At 38.3% G+C, this 17138-nt stretch overlaps 1 protein-coding gene across 16 annotated transcripts in view; it reads left to right on the forward strand.

Annotated features, from left to right (window-relative positions):
- The window catches only part of CIT (citron rho-interacting serine/threonine kinase), a 71486-nt gene that overhangs the window by 40101 nt on the left and 14247 nt on the right, over positions 1 to 17138 (forward strand). For 11 of the 16 annotated variants that reach the window (XM_015275389.4, XM_004934401.5, XM_004934404.5 and 8 more), the window contains exons 22-31: positions 715 to 889; positions 2200 to 2397; positions 4606 to 4659; positions 12358 to 12555; positions 12997 to 13190; positions 13711 to 13846; positions 14960 to 15064; positions 15710 to 15850; positions 16045 to 16152; positions 16835 to 16997. In XM_015275389.4, coding sequence (XP_015130875.2) covers positions 715 to 889; positions 2200 to 2397; positions 4606 to 4659; positions 12358 to 12555; positions 12997 to 13190; positions 13711 to 13846; positions 14960 to 15064; positions 15710 to 15850; positions 16045 to 16152; positions 16835 to 16997 — 1472 coding nt within the window. The remainder of the gene's footprint in view (positions 1 to 714; positions 890 to 2199; positions 2398 to 4605; positions 4660 to 12357; positions 12556 to 12996; positions 13191 to 13710; positions 13847 to 14959; positions 15065 to 15709; positions 15851 to 16044; positions 16153 to 16834; positions 16998 to 17138) is intronic. The other 5 variants (XM_004934405.5, XM_040648177.2, XM_040648178.2 and 2 more) reach the window with 2 other exon arrangements.

The raw sequence follows: 17138 nt of genomic DNA on the forward strand, positions 1-17138 counted from the left end.
GTTAAAATATTAATTCATTAATATATGTAGAGCTTTGTTAGACTTTAAGTGGAAAGAAATTTCCAATACATGGTAAAATTATTCCAGGAGTTGTAAATAATGTAGGAAGAGTACTGTTTGTTTTGCATGAGAATATCCATTTCAGATGCTAATTGTTGCTTTGAAGAGAGGTTGCAGGCTCAAAATTCTTATGCACACAAGTCATTGTTCAGAGACAACAAATCACTGCTTCGATGCAGGTCAAGTTAAAAACTTATTCTAGGTCCATTTCATCTTCTAGAAGCAAATGAACAAAAATCCCACCAGAAACCCTTCAATTTCTCTCATCTCATGGAATTATATAGTGCAAAAACAACTATTCTTGCCATTCATTTTTCCTATAAAGAAAAATATGTAACAAGGAATTGGTGAAATGATAAGAATGAAGTATACCTTAAATATTGTGTTAGATAATCATGTATAGAATTTGTTTTTTTCGCAAGTTGCAAACATGAAATTTTAATGCTCTGGGCATATGTGGATGAATCTGCTAGTACGTGCATCTTTTGCTGATGGGAAAAGAGAGCTGGCTTTTTTTTTTTTCTTTAAATAAAAGCATAGAATTTAAGCTATGAACTTCATGTTCAGTGTAGTAGGGAGCTTGTCTTCCCTGCTTCACTATATTGAAAGGCCTTATATAAGGATGCTTTGGCTTTCTGTTTTTTCTCCTATCAGGAAAGCCCAAGAGGAGATGATTTCAGAGCTCAGACAACAGAAGTTCTACTTGGAAACCCAAGCTGGAAAGTTAGAGGCCCAGAATCGAAAATTAGAGGAACAATTGGAAAAGATGAGTCACCAAGATCACACTGACAAGAACCGCCTGCTAGAGTTGGAGACTAGGCTGCGAGAGGTGAAAATGAGTTTAATCCTTCCAAACTTACTTGAATGTATCTCGTTTTAAGTATCATAGTGATGATTAGAATTAAGTTGTCTTCGTTCTGTGTGTCTTAAAAATGGTATTTTAATGTGTAATCATTTATTTTAGTCTAGCAGTATTTTTCCCCCAGGAGTTCTTCTCCTGGAGAGAGAGAAAATACAAAAGATTGTTCATTAGAGTAAGTGTAAAGCTTTTAGGTCTTCTTGCTTTCTCAGAATCTCATTTGTATTTTTTTCTACAATATTATATTTTTCAGCTGGAGTGATTATGGAGTAAAGAATTAAAGCTTAGCTATGTATAATGATCGGCTTAACTGTAGGCCTAGAGTCTACAGAGTAGAAAGCAAATGACACAACAGAAGTGCTGTAAGAAAACAGGAGACCTCTTCCCTCATGCACATTTTTCTGAAGTTTTCAAAAAAATTAACAGTAGTGTGAAAACCTGCATTTTTTTGTGACCTGTGCTACATGTTTAGTTCTTTAGTTTTATATCAGCTAGTTTGAATCCACTTCAGATCTTCTACCTTCTCCAGTATTGCTCTGATAATTTTCATTTCAGACTGAAATTTTGCCTTTAGCTAAGAGGGTCGGATGACTTGCACTTGTCCTTGTTTGACTGGAAGTTGGCTGGGACCAGTGTAAGATTTCTGGCAGGCTTCTCTCACATCTGCAACACAACAGAGTCACATGGGATGCAAACATCCTGAAGAAGGTGCTAAAATTTGGAATTGATTTGAGCACCAAGGTCTGCTTTGTTGCTTGTTCATTTCTTTTCCATTACTGGAAATGACATATTTATCCTTGACTATGCCTCAAGAGAACCTTGAGCAGAAGCTACTCAAGTAAACCCAGAGCAAGGTTATTTGCTTGGTTTCTTCAAAAATAACCTAAATATATATATATATGTAAAGATTAGTATTGTCTTTATGTCTAAAGATTCTTGAATGCAATAATTTCCGTGAAGAAATGTCAGCACAAACTACTTCAACGGTAATGCTTTTTACATCAGCGTGTTATATGTGATATTTGAGTCACAGCTGGAACTATTCTTGTTTTCTTTTTTCATTTCAAGATGCTTTTGATCTTTTTCAAAGCAAATGAGTGGCTTTTAGGCAGACAAAGCAGCATCCTTTACTTCTCAGTCACTTAAGCAATCTGTTATGAGGTGGTTTTGGGATAGAAATGGCAATGTCATCCTGAATCGAGGATTGAAATTAGATTATATTGCTTTGTGTTTTTCTTTGTAACTAACTTGTGTTTGGATGCTACTTTTTTGTTCTTCAGGTTGGTCTAGAGCACGAAGAACAGAAGCTGGAACTCAAAAGACAGTTGACAGAATTGCAGCTGACACTCCAGGAGCGGGAATCTCAAATTACTGGGCTGCAGGCTGCACGGACAGCCCTGGAGAATCAGCTCCGTGAGGCCAAAACTGAACTAGAGGAGACCACAGCTGAGGCAGAGGAAGAGATTCAAGCTCTCACGGTGAGCCCTAAAATTGGTACTAGATTAGAACTAAGAAGGTCCATGTTTCATAATGAGGTTAAATATATATTTTTACTCTTGTATTTCTTTTATTTTTCAGAAAAGAAGGCACTAATTGTGTGTTGAGTTGATAGAGGCAGCTATGTCTAAGATGTCAAATTTTGTCTATTAAATTAACCTTATGTGTGCTTCCTGGTAGTTCTATCTTTGGTGCCCAAACTGATAGACTCCTTGCAAGAAAACTTACTTCTGTGATGAGGTGAAAGCTACATATGAAATTGTTATTGCTAGCTGCTATGTTCTCCGATTTACTTATTTAAGTAATTTATCACAAATTTTGAAGGTGCTTCATCAGAAATGTTTTGATGATTTCTTTCTATAAGCTTACCTGCTTTATACTTGTTTTGAAAAACAACGACGACAAAAACTAGGAAAACAGTGTTGCTAAGCACCCTAATTTTATTCCCGTGTTCACTTCATTTAAAAATTGTTATTTGCATCTTGCAGTCTCTGGTGACATGTGTGAATGACATAAAGGAAAAAAGAAAACTTAAATTGCCCCTTTCCCCTTTTTTCTCCCCCCTGTTTGGAAAGATAATTCTAAATTATATGCTGCAGGTTGCAGTCTCTTGAGTACAAAAAGATGTTTTCACACTGCTTGATTCTGAGAAATCTTTCCTTCAGAAGGGATTCTGAGGGCAGTAGGGGGAAGGGAGAAGTATATGACCTGCTACTTTGTCTGCCAGCTAACCCTCACTGAAGGAGCAGTCTTCAATGACCTCCAAATCCAGTTATTTTGAAGTGTTGAAAATGTGCGTTCTCTTTGTCCAGTAACAGCTGATAAAATAATTGTTATTCAGAATATTTCTGCCATTGCTATGTTTTAGAAGGGATTGCTGGGATTTGCTGAGCTCGGTGCTTATATTAGCTTGGTGCTTTGGGTGGGGGAATGGGAGAACTGTGCACTTGGAGTTGCTCTTAAGCAGGTGCATGCTGGGAAAGTACTGCAGCAACCCCAAGGCTTAAGAATAACTCATTGGAACATGGCATCAGTTTCTTTTTGCTCAAAATTGTTATGGTCCTCTGCCAGCTGAAAACTTTGCATAACTGCTAATGTCGCTGCTAACAGAGTGATGATTGTGTGCTTGGTATCTTTATCCTGCACCATCAGTAAAACAGATGAATGTATATGACCTGTGTTCACTCAGTTACTGCTTCAGTTAATTTGGCAGAATGGTAGTGCTTTTGAACCAGCTGTTGTAAGATAGTCCAGTTCAGTGGGCTTGGAGTGTTTATGATGTGGAATTTCTTGTATATACTTCTTTATTTTTCACATTGCCTGTTGTGGTGAGATGATGTATTAGCTCTCATTTTTTCACTTCTGCTAAAGCGTTTTTCCTGCTTAGTCTCTTAGCTGTAACAAAAATGTTCTGAATAAAGAATAGTTGGATGTGCTAGCCCACTAACCTTTCGTTCGTTAAGGTTTCAGATAGCACATGACGTTTTACACTTGTTAAATCAGTTTGATGGTCTGAATGAATTTTGAGAGAGGCCATGAGGCTGAAACAAGAACTTTTGCTTTGTCATGCTTTGCTTGTAAATTAGGAGGTAAAATGGTGCATGCAATACTGCTTTCTTTAAAATAAGTGCATGTACTTTTCAATACTTTGGATGCTGTCTTCCAAAGAATTGTTTGTTGCGTTTCATCACTGCTTTTTAGAGGGGTTTAGGATTAAATGGTACTTGATGGTAGGACTCAGGTAGATTGGCAGTGCTGTTTGGGATAGCTTGCATAATGCTTCATTGTAGTTTTTCTTTGCAAGCATTAAACTGTATGTGGTATTTATTTTGTATGAAATACTAATCTGAGTATGGAAGTAAAACTAATTCAAATTTATGTCATGAATGTACAAACTTAACATGGTATCAATAAGTGATCTGGTGACCATTTATATGGAACTTTTTATATAATTCAGTTCTTGAGTTTGTACATTTTTCTAAGTAGTTCAGAATTGGAAACATTTGATTAAGTAGGATGTGACTCTTGCTAATCACTTCTTTGTCACTACAGAGTGCTTTCATAGCGTGCAGCATCTGCCTTCCAAACTTTGCTTGCTGGTAGATTGTTCTGCAGTTTGTTTAGCAACAGCTGTTGGATTCTAATTCTCATGTACGAAAAATTGATGATTAACTTCTTACCTCCTTTAGGCACATAGAGATGAAATCCAGCGTAAATTTGAAGCCCTTCGTAATAGCTGCACAGTGAGTATTAAATACAGATCATTGAATTATTTTGAAATTAAGGATAAGGAAGCAAACAATTTACTGACTTACTCCTTGATGACACTAGTTCCCAATGTGGACTTCTGTCTTAAAGGTGTTAGGAGCTAGACCGATTGGATTTGACTTTTTTTAGGCTTCAGGTAAACCTCAGTTGTGAGGTTTTATTCCATTTGTGAAATTGACACTATTCTTCTTTTTGGAGAAGAAAGTAAATTAAAATATCTCATTGCAGTGCAGCTAATAAGAATGGTGTAGCAGCTGCAAAAATGTTTGTAGGTAAAGATGTTTTCTACTCACAAGGAGAAGAAAAGATCTGCCTGTCCAAATCTTGAGCTGCATTGTAGATCTAGGCCAGAGCTGATGGAAAAGCATTCTTCCTACTTTGGGTTTTAAGGAGAATTTAATGGCTGAAGAGCCAAGAAAGCGCGCGGTTCAAAATGATACAATGACATGTAGTCATCTGTTCAAAGAGTAGAAAGAACGTGAGGATCTTAATTTCTACCTTATATTACTTGAGGTCTTTTGACATGTTTTTCTACACATTGCATCAATCCAGGACAGATCTCAGGGTCTTTGACTATTCATAGGAATTCTTGCCAATTACCAGTGTCTTCAAACTCGATGGAGAGTCTGTCTTCCAATGATGTGATCTACAGAAATGTTGATTCCTCTGGATCAACACTGGCTGCTGATATTTCTAGGCTTTTACTCCTTACATTGCTCTGTAAACAGAGCCTAACTGCTGTTTGTTTGTTTGTTTAAATCTTGATTGTTTCCCCACTTCCAGTGATTTCCTCAAGTTTAGTTATTTTGTGCTGGATGACGAAGTATCTAACATAAAATTTTCATCTTTCAAAAATACCATTTAAGAGTTACTGTGTTTTCCACAGTTCCCTCTCAGCGCTGAACAAGGGGATTCTTGTATTCTGTTCATAGAATATACTGACATGAAGCAGTGAGGAAGTAGGGCTTAGCAAATTGTATTAACCTCCATCCAAAATAAATTCTGCAAAAGAAACTTTGCTTTTTGTCATCTACTTTGCTTATGCTGAATGATCTTTTGGCCCTGTGTGTTGTCACACATACTACATCCATAGCTATCTTTTCTGTTGTTTGTTCTGTCTTGGCCTTTTTACAGAATCTGTGAAAATACTTGTTATCTCCATGCAGGCAAAAGCCAGTTGTGTTCTGCTGCATGGTAGGCTGCCTTCCAGAGGTTGTAACCTGTTGTCTCATTGTAGTAGAATTTTGGCTTTGTAAGTGTGGCAGGCAATCTCCAGCAGTGAAGAGTGACCCATGACCCATGTTCTTGGCTGAACATGAGCCAGCAGTGTGCTCAGGTAGCTAAAAGGCCAATGGCATCCTGGCTTATATAAGAAATAGTGTTGTCAGTGGGACCAGGAGGTGATCATCCCCCTGTACTCAGCTCTGGTGAGGCTGCACCTCAAGTACTGTGTTCAGTTTTGGGCCCCTCACTACAAGAAAGACATTGCTGCCATGGGGTGTCCAGAGAAGGGCAACAAAGCTGTGAGGGGTCTGGAGTACAAGTCTTACCGAGAGCAGATGAGGGAACTGGGATTGTTCAGTCTGGAGAAGAGGAGGCTCAGGGGAGACCTTCTAGCTCTCTACAGCTCACTGAAAGGAGGTTGTGGTGAGGTGGGGGGTCGGCCTCTTCTCCCGCATAACTAGTGATAGGACAAGAGTGAATGGCCTCAAGTTCCTCCATGGAGGGTTCAGGTTTAATATTAGGATCAATTTCTTCTCTGAAGGAGCAGTCAGGCACTGGAATGGGCTGTCTGGAGAGGTGGTGGAGTCACTGTCCCTGGAGGTGTTGAAGAAATGCTTACATATTGTGCTAAATGACATGGTTTAGTGGGGAAATATTGGTGGTAAATGGACAGCTGGAATGAATGATCTTGGAGGTCTTTTCTAACCATGGTATTCTGTAGTTCTACAAGATTACAATAACGCTGAGAGGTTTGAATGTTCTGCATAAAAGGATTTTTAGGTGTTGTGCATTGTAGGTCATTTAGTGGTGTAAGTGAGATCATGCATCAGACATCCTCATCAGTAACAAATTAGTGAAATGATTCCTATGTGAATAATACATGCTCATCATTCATTCTCTTTCCAGCCCAGGAAAATGTATGTATAATTTAATTGACCATAGGTAGAAACTTTTTTTTACTGTGTTGCAAGTAGTTGTAGCTGTCTATCCTTTTTACTGAGAAGTACTGAGAGAAATGATAGGACAGTCTTACCTTGACAGTGAGGAATCGAGGAATGTTTGTTATGGTGCCTTCACCAGATGTTTCAACCTCATTTGTATTGAGCAGTGACACCTCAAAATGCGTCTGCTTTCCTTGTACTGTGGCTGCGCTCTTGTCCTTTCTTTTGCTGAGGTCTCTGACCCAAGTCAGTACTTCTCTAGGTTCTCCTATTTGTCAGTTTTAAATATGATCTTTGTTGTATTGTTGGTCTTAATTTCTTTTGTCTTTGTGATTTTTTTTGTATTCGGTTGCTCTAATAGCTCTGCATCGTTTAATCTTGGAACATGTCTCTTTTGGAGCCAAAAAGAAAATACTGGCTTTTGCTTTTTTCCACAAAAACCTCAATTGTGCAATAAGTGATAGGATACATAACTACAGTAAAAATTGCAAATTGTTGTACCTGCTCTACACACACACACAGATGAACATGGCCATGCACACACAATGATATTTTATTGTAATCTTGGCACAATGCTAGCTCCTGCCACAAATCCACTGAGGGGGAAAGGACTAGTTCTCTGCCTTTCAAGAATTATGCTGTGAAAAATACTGCCATCCATTTGAGTTTTAAAAGTTTATTTTCTTGGCAATAAGCAAGCACTCTAGAAATAAAATGCATTTTCTTAAATAGGAAGATTTACGTTTTTGTCACTTATTTCCATCTGGTGTTTAATTATTGCTTGTTGGTTCATCAACGCATTTGGAGTCAAGAATGATACTAAGTTATCTAACTAATGATTGAGTTCTTTCATGAAGAAAACATTCAGTAATTTCATTCAGAAATAATTCAGTAAGGAGGCGGTAATTTCTATAAAAATTGAGAAGAAAATGTATCCCATAAAGTATATTTACAGTCAGCTTAGTAAAATATTAATGTTATTCTGTGGAACCACCACCTGTATTTTCCATTTTTATGGGGGAGGAGAGGGGATACAGGCTATTGCTTTTACTCTAGAAAAGAGAGTGGCTTTTAAAAAATGCTAATAAGATACTGCATTTTCATTTATTCAGATTTCATCATTAAAACAAGGGTTACCTCCCCTCCTTGAGGATGCTTTGCATCACTGTGTGTTGCTGTCTTAAGCATTAACAGGCTTAGGTCTGTACCTCCAGGAGATTGGATAGCAAGGCATGAAAAAAATTCCTTCTGACTTCTGTCTAAAATCCTGATTCCATGTTGGCTCAATTAGCTGACATACAAGAGTAGATCTTACATGTCCAAAATTATGTCCAGACATGTTATATACTTTTGCTAAGTTATCTCATCTCTCCCAAAGATCTTTCCCACTAGGCTAATACCCAGGCAAAGACTTCCTTATGGCTTTAGTTAAATTGATAAAACAAACAAACAAAAAAAATACATGTGCATGCCCATGAGTATATGTATTTACAATTGTCTATTGGTTGGGAGGGGCTATTTCATTTCATGAAAAATGTTATGGCAAAAGTGGAGTTTTTGTAGTTTGGCAAAAAGTCATAGATTTTTAGGGTGTTGCGGTGCTATTGCTGTGAAAGAGGCCAGTGGGACCTTCTCTGTGGATGACTGCCATGATTTGAGAGTGAGGATCATGGTTGGAGTGGCAGCTCATCTTCTGAGGACAAGAATGGAGGACTAAAGGAGGCTGTGTGTTTTAAGGATGGGTTGGTGTGGGAAGGAAGGGGACACAAATGGTGAAATATTCCAGTGCTCTGCAGCTACTAACAGGAGCAATGTCCTGCAAGCTATGCCATGATGGATTTTTGGAGACTGAAATTTCAGTGTAAGGTATTTTTCAAGTCACAGGTGTTGTCTGATTACAGAGGGAAGTGAGGAATTAGTTGTTTGTTACATATCCATCATATAGGTAGGCATAGAAGACCAGGTATCTATCTGCAGCTGTTGTCAGTAAGAGGCCTGATAATCTGCTCCATTAAGATGCTTGGTATTTCTTTGCTAGAAAAGCTTCATCTCTCACATCCACATATAATAAGTTAAAAGGAAGTGACGGTGGTACTTTCTCATGTGCTCCTTATGATAACTTGGGGATGTGAGATAGCTTTTGTTTCTTTTCCTAGTAACTTCTGACAGCTAACTTTCTAGTAAAGATCAGGGTGGGGTGGGGACTGGAAATGAATGGAGTAAAACACTTCATTAGTTTGTAAGTTCTGAATGAAGGTTGTGCTAAAAATTGAATTAAACACTGAACAACATGCTGCTGTGATAGCATTCTGAAGCAGTTAACCTTGTAGTATCCTAACATATCCCTGTGCATTTGTTGGTGGCATCTGAGAACAGAGACATCTTCCTGAAAGATCTGAGCACAGCTTTGGGGAAGCTTGCAAACCGCAGTTAAGAGTATTCTAAAACTGCTGCTTTTTTTTTTCCTTTCCCATGTTATTTTGACTGTAGTTGTGATGCATGGAGAGTATGGATTAAATTTTGTACACTGTGTATGGTATACAATATAGAAACGCTTCACCCCTCTGATACTTTGCAACGGGGAGGGAATTGTGCTGAGTATGATCACTTTTGCTGAAGTTTGTTATGCATGGGTTACTCTATAATACTTGAAATGAGATGCCGTCTTCCATATCTGTATGAAGATAAGGTATGTAGTGAACAGTCTGTCAAGTTTGGCGTGCTCACGTTAGATTTTATCTCAATTTTCTGGATTTGTTGGGATGAAGATGTACATAGATGTACATGAAGATGTACGTAGACTGAGGAGAACATTTCGTTAGCTTTGTGAGTGATGGTGCATGGTGCACATAGTGCTGCCTGGATTGCCTGGAAGTGCTCCCCTGAGCTTTCAAGTGTCTGGTTTTTTTATGAACTTCAAATCTGAAGAATTCTGTGGTTATGTTTTGCATTTTCAAAAGCCATAATAGTGTTTCATTACAGGCTTTCCTTAAATGTAGATTTACAAATTTAACTTCATAGCAATAGCTCAGTGTTTTGTTTGTTTGTTTTGTCTGGGAAGTTCCTTAACTGAAAAGAAAAATGCCTATAGCTATTAAGTCTTTTCAGGTATGGAATGCTGGCATAGGTTGTACGTATGCATGTATGTATGTATGCCTAAAGTCACATCCCCTATCGTGTGCTGTTTGCTTTTGATTCCCAGGACAGGCATTTACATCACACATTGTCTCATTTTCTTGTGACACTGTTATCTATCACCACTTCAGCTTTATAGCATTTATGGACTCTGTAACCCTATTGGATTATATATACCTGCAGATAGATTTTAAAAAAAAATTGTCAATACATTTTCCTTTTCCCCATGAAAAAGAAAAAACCAACAGCAGATTATGGGAAGAACAAGTTTCTCTTTAAAATAAATAAATCAGCTCTAACTAAATTACGTTATGTAGGTTGTATTTTGTGTTCAGAATTTAAGTCAAGTGGCTTTGGTGGTTTGGTTTAATTCTGGTTATATCCAGAGAAAGAAGTCAAACTCTTAGAACATAGAATAAGGGTGAATAGAGTTTAATTTCCAGCCATTAAAGTATACAGCTGTCCTGAAATACAGTTTTTAAAGAAGAATTATGTAGTTTGAAGTACAAAGTCTTTATGCTACCATATCCGTTTTGGATTTATCCCTCAGGTCTCCCGTATATTTCAAATTATAGTATAATACGCTTTCTAAAAAGTACTTGAATTAATATATAAAATGAAAGTGGAAGAAACCAAAGGTCTGTAACAGATTGCTTAAAACTCACTAGTGTGGTTAAATAAACAGAAAATAAAATAAAGGTAGAAGAAAAGGGAAGGCATTATCTGATCTGGAAGCCAGTAGAAACCGCCAATGTTGTTTGTAGGAGTGGTGGGTAAAACATTGTAAAAGCAAGTGTTCTTCTGTTCCTTTCTGTTTACATAAATATGTTTACAAGTATCCCTACAACAATTTGGCACTAAGATATCCTTATCATACAGTCTGAGTTCTTTGGAAATTTGACTCAAGCGTTGCAGTTAAAATGCATGTTGGGAACAGGGCAGTAAGAGTGTTCAAGAAACAACCATATGATCAGATTTATATCAGCAGCGTTGAGTTTTAGAGGATGAATCACTTTGATTTGACCCAAAACAGATGGTTAGCAGGAATCTCCCCTTCACCCAGCAGGGAATAATGGCCCTTGGACTTCTTCTGCCAACGGTTTAAAAATGAGATACTGCTAATTTAGATCTAGGAGAGGCACGGTATGAAGCAGCCAATACCTGCTTTACAGATTCTTCAAAAAGAAATAGTTGTCATCTTTCCAGATAGCTGAGAAGAGACATGTGCAACACTTTACTGCTTTATTTATTTAAGTGCTTGACTTGTGTAGGAAATTGGAACATTTACATTTGAATGTGGCCAACTGTGTTCTGAGATATTATATTTTCCCCATTTAATGAAGCGTTTTATTCACCTTTCTTTGACATCTAGGCAAAAATGCCTCTTGAATGTATTTCTTATAGTTGAATGCTAATTGTATAGAACTTTTCTAGTTTCTGAAATTCTTTTTGTTAACGTTTTTCTGAGGATCCTTCCTCTTCTGTTGTGATGACATTTATTTAGTTAGGAGGTACAAATACTCACCTACCCAGTGCTGATGGCCTTTCACTCATAACAAATTATAAAGAATTGTGAGAAGAGCCCACTGTTGTTCCTATTGTTCTTTAAATTGAAGCAGAATGTGGTTTAAAGCATTGTAGTGCAATGCTATTCTGATTTAAGAAATTAAATGCTTCCACTTTGTTAAAGGCAAGGCTATTGTGCTCGTTGAATTTCTGCTTTTCACTGGTTTCTCTATTAGTCTGTTGTACTGCCACATTTTTTCTTCATATATCCTATGCTGATATTACTTTAAAGTATATTTCTCAATTTTTCTGCTTTTTCTGGCTACATAAAATGCTGCTTATAGTAATCTCAACAATTGCTAGGAGGATTCATCAGATTATACTGCCTTCTTTGCACCTCTTGTTCAATTTTCTTACATATCACACTTCAAAAGTCTCTGTAAGAAGTGTTAGCCTCATTTCACTTGAGGAGAAATTAAGGCAAAAAAAAAAAAAAAAAAAAGGTTTGGCAAAAGCACACTGAGTCAGCAGCAGATTTGAGAATACAACCAGAACTCCTGACTCCCAGCACAGTGCCTTCAATATGGCAGGTCTCTCTCAGAGAAGGAGTTGTGTTATAGCATATTTATACTCTAAACAAAACTTAAAGAAAAATTCTCTGCAAGAATCAAAACTCTGCTTGTAATCAAAGTACTCCCATGCATAAAATCTGTCATTACTGTGTTTTATGTGAGTAAATTTGAAAAGGGGGAAAAAAAAAGCCAAGTGGTGGTCTTGCTTGGCAGTAAATGTCTCTGTGAGAGGAGAACACTTTTTCAAAACAACCTGTACTCGCTGACGTGTAATCTAATTTATCTTTCTTTCTAGGTGATTACAGATTTGGAAGAGCAGCTGAACCAGCTCAGTGAAGACAACGCAGAACTGAACAATCAGAATTTCTTCCTGTCCAAACAACTTGATGAGGCCTCAGGGGCCAATGATGAAGTTGTCCAGTTGCGGAGTGAAGTTGACCATCTCCGTCGAGAGATCACTGAGCGAGAGATGCAGCTTACCAGTCAGAAACAAGTAAGGCTTTGTACAAGTCTGGATCACAATTTTCCCATGGTAGCTAGGTGGTTTTCTGAAAGGCTAAAAATTATTTTAAATCTGGAAGCCTGTAGGGAATGAATATGCTTCTACGGGCAATTTGACCAATTATTGCTTAAGACTCTTCCCCAAGTACTTGAATGAATTGAAAATTTTTGTTACTTCCCTTTGTATTATTATGTGAAGAAATTTAGCACTCTGAAGGTATCATAACTTAGAATTATTTAATTTTGTGACCTTGGCAAATCTTCATAATGAGATAGAGCTGACATTAATCACAAGTTGGAAATAAATGGGTTGTGATTTACCAGCTTATGTTTGCTGCCAATTTGCATGTACTGTAAGTTAAATGGTAAGGCTGAAGCTTAAAGTGCATGCTTGATGTGGGATGTGAGAATTGATAGGAGGATTTATTTTTAGACTATGGAGGCCTTGAAGACAACATGTACAATGCTGGAAGAGCAAGTAATGGACTTGGAGGCCCTGAACGATGAACTCTTGGAGAAAGAGCGTCAGTGGGAAGCATGGAGAAATGTTCTGGGGGATGAGAAGTCTCAGTTTGAATGTCGTGTCAGAGAGTTGCAGAGGATGCTGGATACTGAGAAACAGAGCAGGTCTTTTGTCCCCTCCTCTCCTTTTATATTAACTTGTATGCAAATGCTCTGTAGAAGCGAGTACAAAAATATATTTGGAATAGGATATGGGAGTGGGAACTAAATATAAATTCTTGTGAAGTAGTTATAAAAATGGTATATTAGTTAATAGTCATTCACCAGTAATATTGTTCCTTTTTTTTTTTTTTTTTTTTTTTGCAAGTAAGTGATTCAAGAGGCTGTGGTATTTATCATTGAAATTTTATAAAAGTCTTGATATTTTTTTTTTCCTCTTTTACTTTATTATATGCAAAGTTAGTCCTTGCTCCCAAGTGTAACTGTAGAGCCTTGAAATTTTCAGGCTGCTTTTCTAGACTGGGGCAAGGTTATATAATACAAGTGTTGCAATAAACAGTCAGGCTTTATAAAGTAACATCTTGAATTTGAGGCAAACCCCTGAAAGTTATTGATGCCACTGCATGCTAGGAAGAGGTCAAACCCAGAAAGGAGTTAGGTAACATTGTCTTCCCTTTTAATTCAGAGTGAGAGCAGATCAGCGTATTACTGAATCTCGCCAGGTGGTAGAACTAGCTGTCAAAGAACACAAGGCAGAGATTCTAGCCCTCCAGCAAGCACTAAAAGAACAAAAACTCAAAGCTGAGAGCCTTTCTGATAAGGTAAGCAACTTTCAACCCTACATTTTCATTACAAGCTGAGATACTTTTACAGAGATATTACTTCTAGAATGGTGGTTTTGAGCAGCTTTTTCAAGATGGGAGAGAAAGTTAAATACTGGAGATCAACAGTATAGAATTCTAGCTTGAAGCCAAAGGCCTAGAATTTAATTTTAGAACAATAGTTCAGTTGGAAGGGACCTACAAAGAACATCTAGTCCAACTGTCTGATTACTTCAGGGCTATCTGCAAGTTAAAGCATGCTATTAAGAGTGTTATCCAAATGACTTTTGAACACTGACAGGCACTGGGCATCAATCACCTCACTATTTCCAGTGTCTGACCAGCCACATGGTGAAGAAATCTTTCCTAATGTACAGTCTGAACCTCCTTTGGTGCAGCTTTGGGCCATTCACTTGCATTCTATCATCAGATAGTAGGGAGAAGAAACTGGCACCTCTTTCTCCATTCCAGAGAGCAGTGAAGTCACCTTTTGGCTACCTTCACATTGGACAACCTGCTTGTCCTCAGCCTATCCTCATAGGACATGCCTTCTAGCCCTTTTAACAACTTTGTTGCTATCCTCTGGATACGTTCAAGTATCTTAATATCCTTTTAATGCTGTGCAGAGCCCAGAACTGCACATGGTACTCAAGATGAGGCTGCACCAATGCTAAATGTAGTGGGATAATCCTCTCGTTTGACCGACTGGCTACGCTGTGTTTAATGGACCCCAAAATGCCACTTGCCCTCCTGGCTGCTAGGGCATGCTGCTGGCTGATGTTGAGCCTACTGTCCAGTGCTCCCAGATCCCTTTCTGTGTGGCTAATCTATAACCATTTGTCTCACAGTCTGTACTTGTGTCCATTTTGAGAATGGCTGAAGGAAAAGGCAGTCTGTGATACCAGGTTTGTACAATGAGTTCTGTCAATAACTTGATGCCTAAATTTGAACAGTGGCACGCCATTTTTTTCCCCCTCAACCCGTTATAGTAAGTAAAGGATAATTGTATCATTTTTATTGTGTGTGTGCTTGGTGAGGCTGAATTTTAAAATTGTGAAACACTATATTTATCACTGTTTTATGTTGTCCTGATCATCTGTCCCACCTGCTTAGCTCAATGACCTGGAGAAGAAGCATGCTATGTTGGAGATGAATGCACGCAGTTTACAACAGAAGCTTGAGACAGAAAGGGAGCTCAAGCAGAGGCTTCTGGAGGAGGTAACCTTGTAAATTCAAGTTATAACTTCAGAAGGTTCCAAGCTGTGGGGAGGACTGGATAAAACTGTGTCAATAGCAGTATTGCACATCCATCCTTCTCATATGTAACTAGAGAACTAATGAAGATGGAAGTTTTGTTTTTACTTAAAATCTTGCAAAATGTGTGGCCACATCAGGGAGTTATAAAAGTGAACTGCCGTGCAGGGAAAGGTGGGCTGGGAGCCAAGAGTTGACAATAAGGACTCTTCAGCCAGTGGACACAGTACCACAATACTTGAACAAGAAGAGCAAAGCAGTTCTGGTGATAGAAATTGGGTTCAGCCAGTGTCCCAGTGATTATTAGATAAGCTTGTAATGACAAGGCATGTCCCAGTTCACATCTGCAAGGTAGTGTCAGTGCCCAGACACAGCATTCCTACACCAGGCAGAGGACCATAGCTTATAAACAAGTCTGGAGCCAATGTGCTGTATGTGTGTAGGTGGAGACCACAGACGAAACTTCTCAAAGCTCTCCATAGTTTAGCTTTTAAAGGCTTAATTTTTTTTTTACAAAAAAAAACAAAAACATGTAATAGCTCTTCTTAAAAAAGACAACAACAACAAAAACAAGCAAAAAAGCACACCACTCTTTTTTGCTATTAACAGCAGGCAAAGCTGCAGCAGCAGATGGATCTGCAAAAGAACCACATCTTCCGCCTCACTCAAGGTCTGCAGGAAGCTCTAGATCGAGCAGATCTTCTCAAGACTGAAAGAAGTGATCTGGAATATCAGCTGGAAAACATTCAGGTGAGGGTGAGGAAACAGTGGGAGGGACTCTTTGCTCCCCATTTAAGGTGGAGTTTTGGGATATGACCCTTCTGTAATCCAGTATTTTTCAGAGCCATGTGGTACAATACAGTGTTTTTTACCTCTGTTCTGCTATTGGGTTGTTTGTTTCTGCTGTTAAGATGAAATTTCTTACATATTTGTGTGGTTCAAAGGTTCTCTATTCCCATGAAAAAGTGAAAATGGAGGGCACTATTTCTCAGCAAACCAAACTCATTGATTTCCTGCAAGCAAAGATGGACCAGCCAGCGAAAAAGAAAAAGGTGGGTGAAAGAGGTTTGAGAGTCATAGAACTAAATGATGGCTTTCTATATAGCTATGTGCTGTGTTTTCAAAATTTTCTGTTTTATCTTTCTTTATGTGTAGCATAGATGTGTCATCTAAGCATTCCAAGTCACTGAGGACAAGCTTTGCTAGGCAGAAAGTCTTTCATGTGGCCTTTCCAGTACTTTATTATTCCCAACCCAATAGCTACACGTCAGTGAGGTTGTTGTGGGAATGTAGAGCTTTAACCATGTTTTTTTTTTCCTTTTAACAGTAAGTATGTATGTGTGTATGAACATATTGTGTATCTAGAGTGGCTGTCTTTTAGCATAGGATTGATTAGTCAGGTGATGTGACTTGTGTCACATTGTCATAAGCAGTTCTGTCATTTTGAATTAAGTAATTTAAATTAATTTTAACCACCTATTTTGAGATCCTCTGTTTAGATGCTTTCGGAAACTCAGCATGTGAGTACTAGCAGGTAACGTATGTCCCCCTTTAAATTAATCCATATCTCAACATTTTCTCTCCAGTGCCAATATGAACTAAAAATCCATCCTTACTTATATCAGAATTACCATTAGGCCCTCTGGCCGGACTGCCACTAGCTAGTTTCACTTTGCCTAGTTTAAGCCATCTCTTACTAGGAGTTAGGAGTTGTCTGTGTGTTTCTGTTGCTAGGGCCTGTTTAGTCGGCGGAAAGAGGACCCTTCTTTACCCACACAGGTTCCCCTGCAATACAATGAGCTGAAAGTGGCACTGGAGAAGGAGAAAGCTCGTTCTGCTGAGCTGGAGGAGGCTCTACAGAAAACACGCATTGAGCTCAGATCTGCTCGTGAGGAAGGTAGGAGTTAACAGAAAAGGTGAATCTGGAGGCGGCGCACATTTTTTGGTCTGAATACATGCCTTTAATTGTGTGTCACTATAGCAGTAATGTGTTGTTTAAATTCTAGCCTACTGCAGAGAAGATGCAGTAAGGCTACAC

This window comes from Gallus gallus, chromosome 15 (genome assembly GCF_016699485.2).
Source record: "Gallus gallus isolate bGalGal1 chromosome 15, bGalGal1.mat.broiler.GRCg7b, whole genome shotgun sequence".
NCBI classification, from domain to species: Eukaryota; Metazoa; Chordata; class Aves; order Galliformes; family Phasianidae; genus Gallus; species Gallus gallus.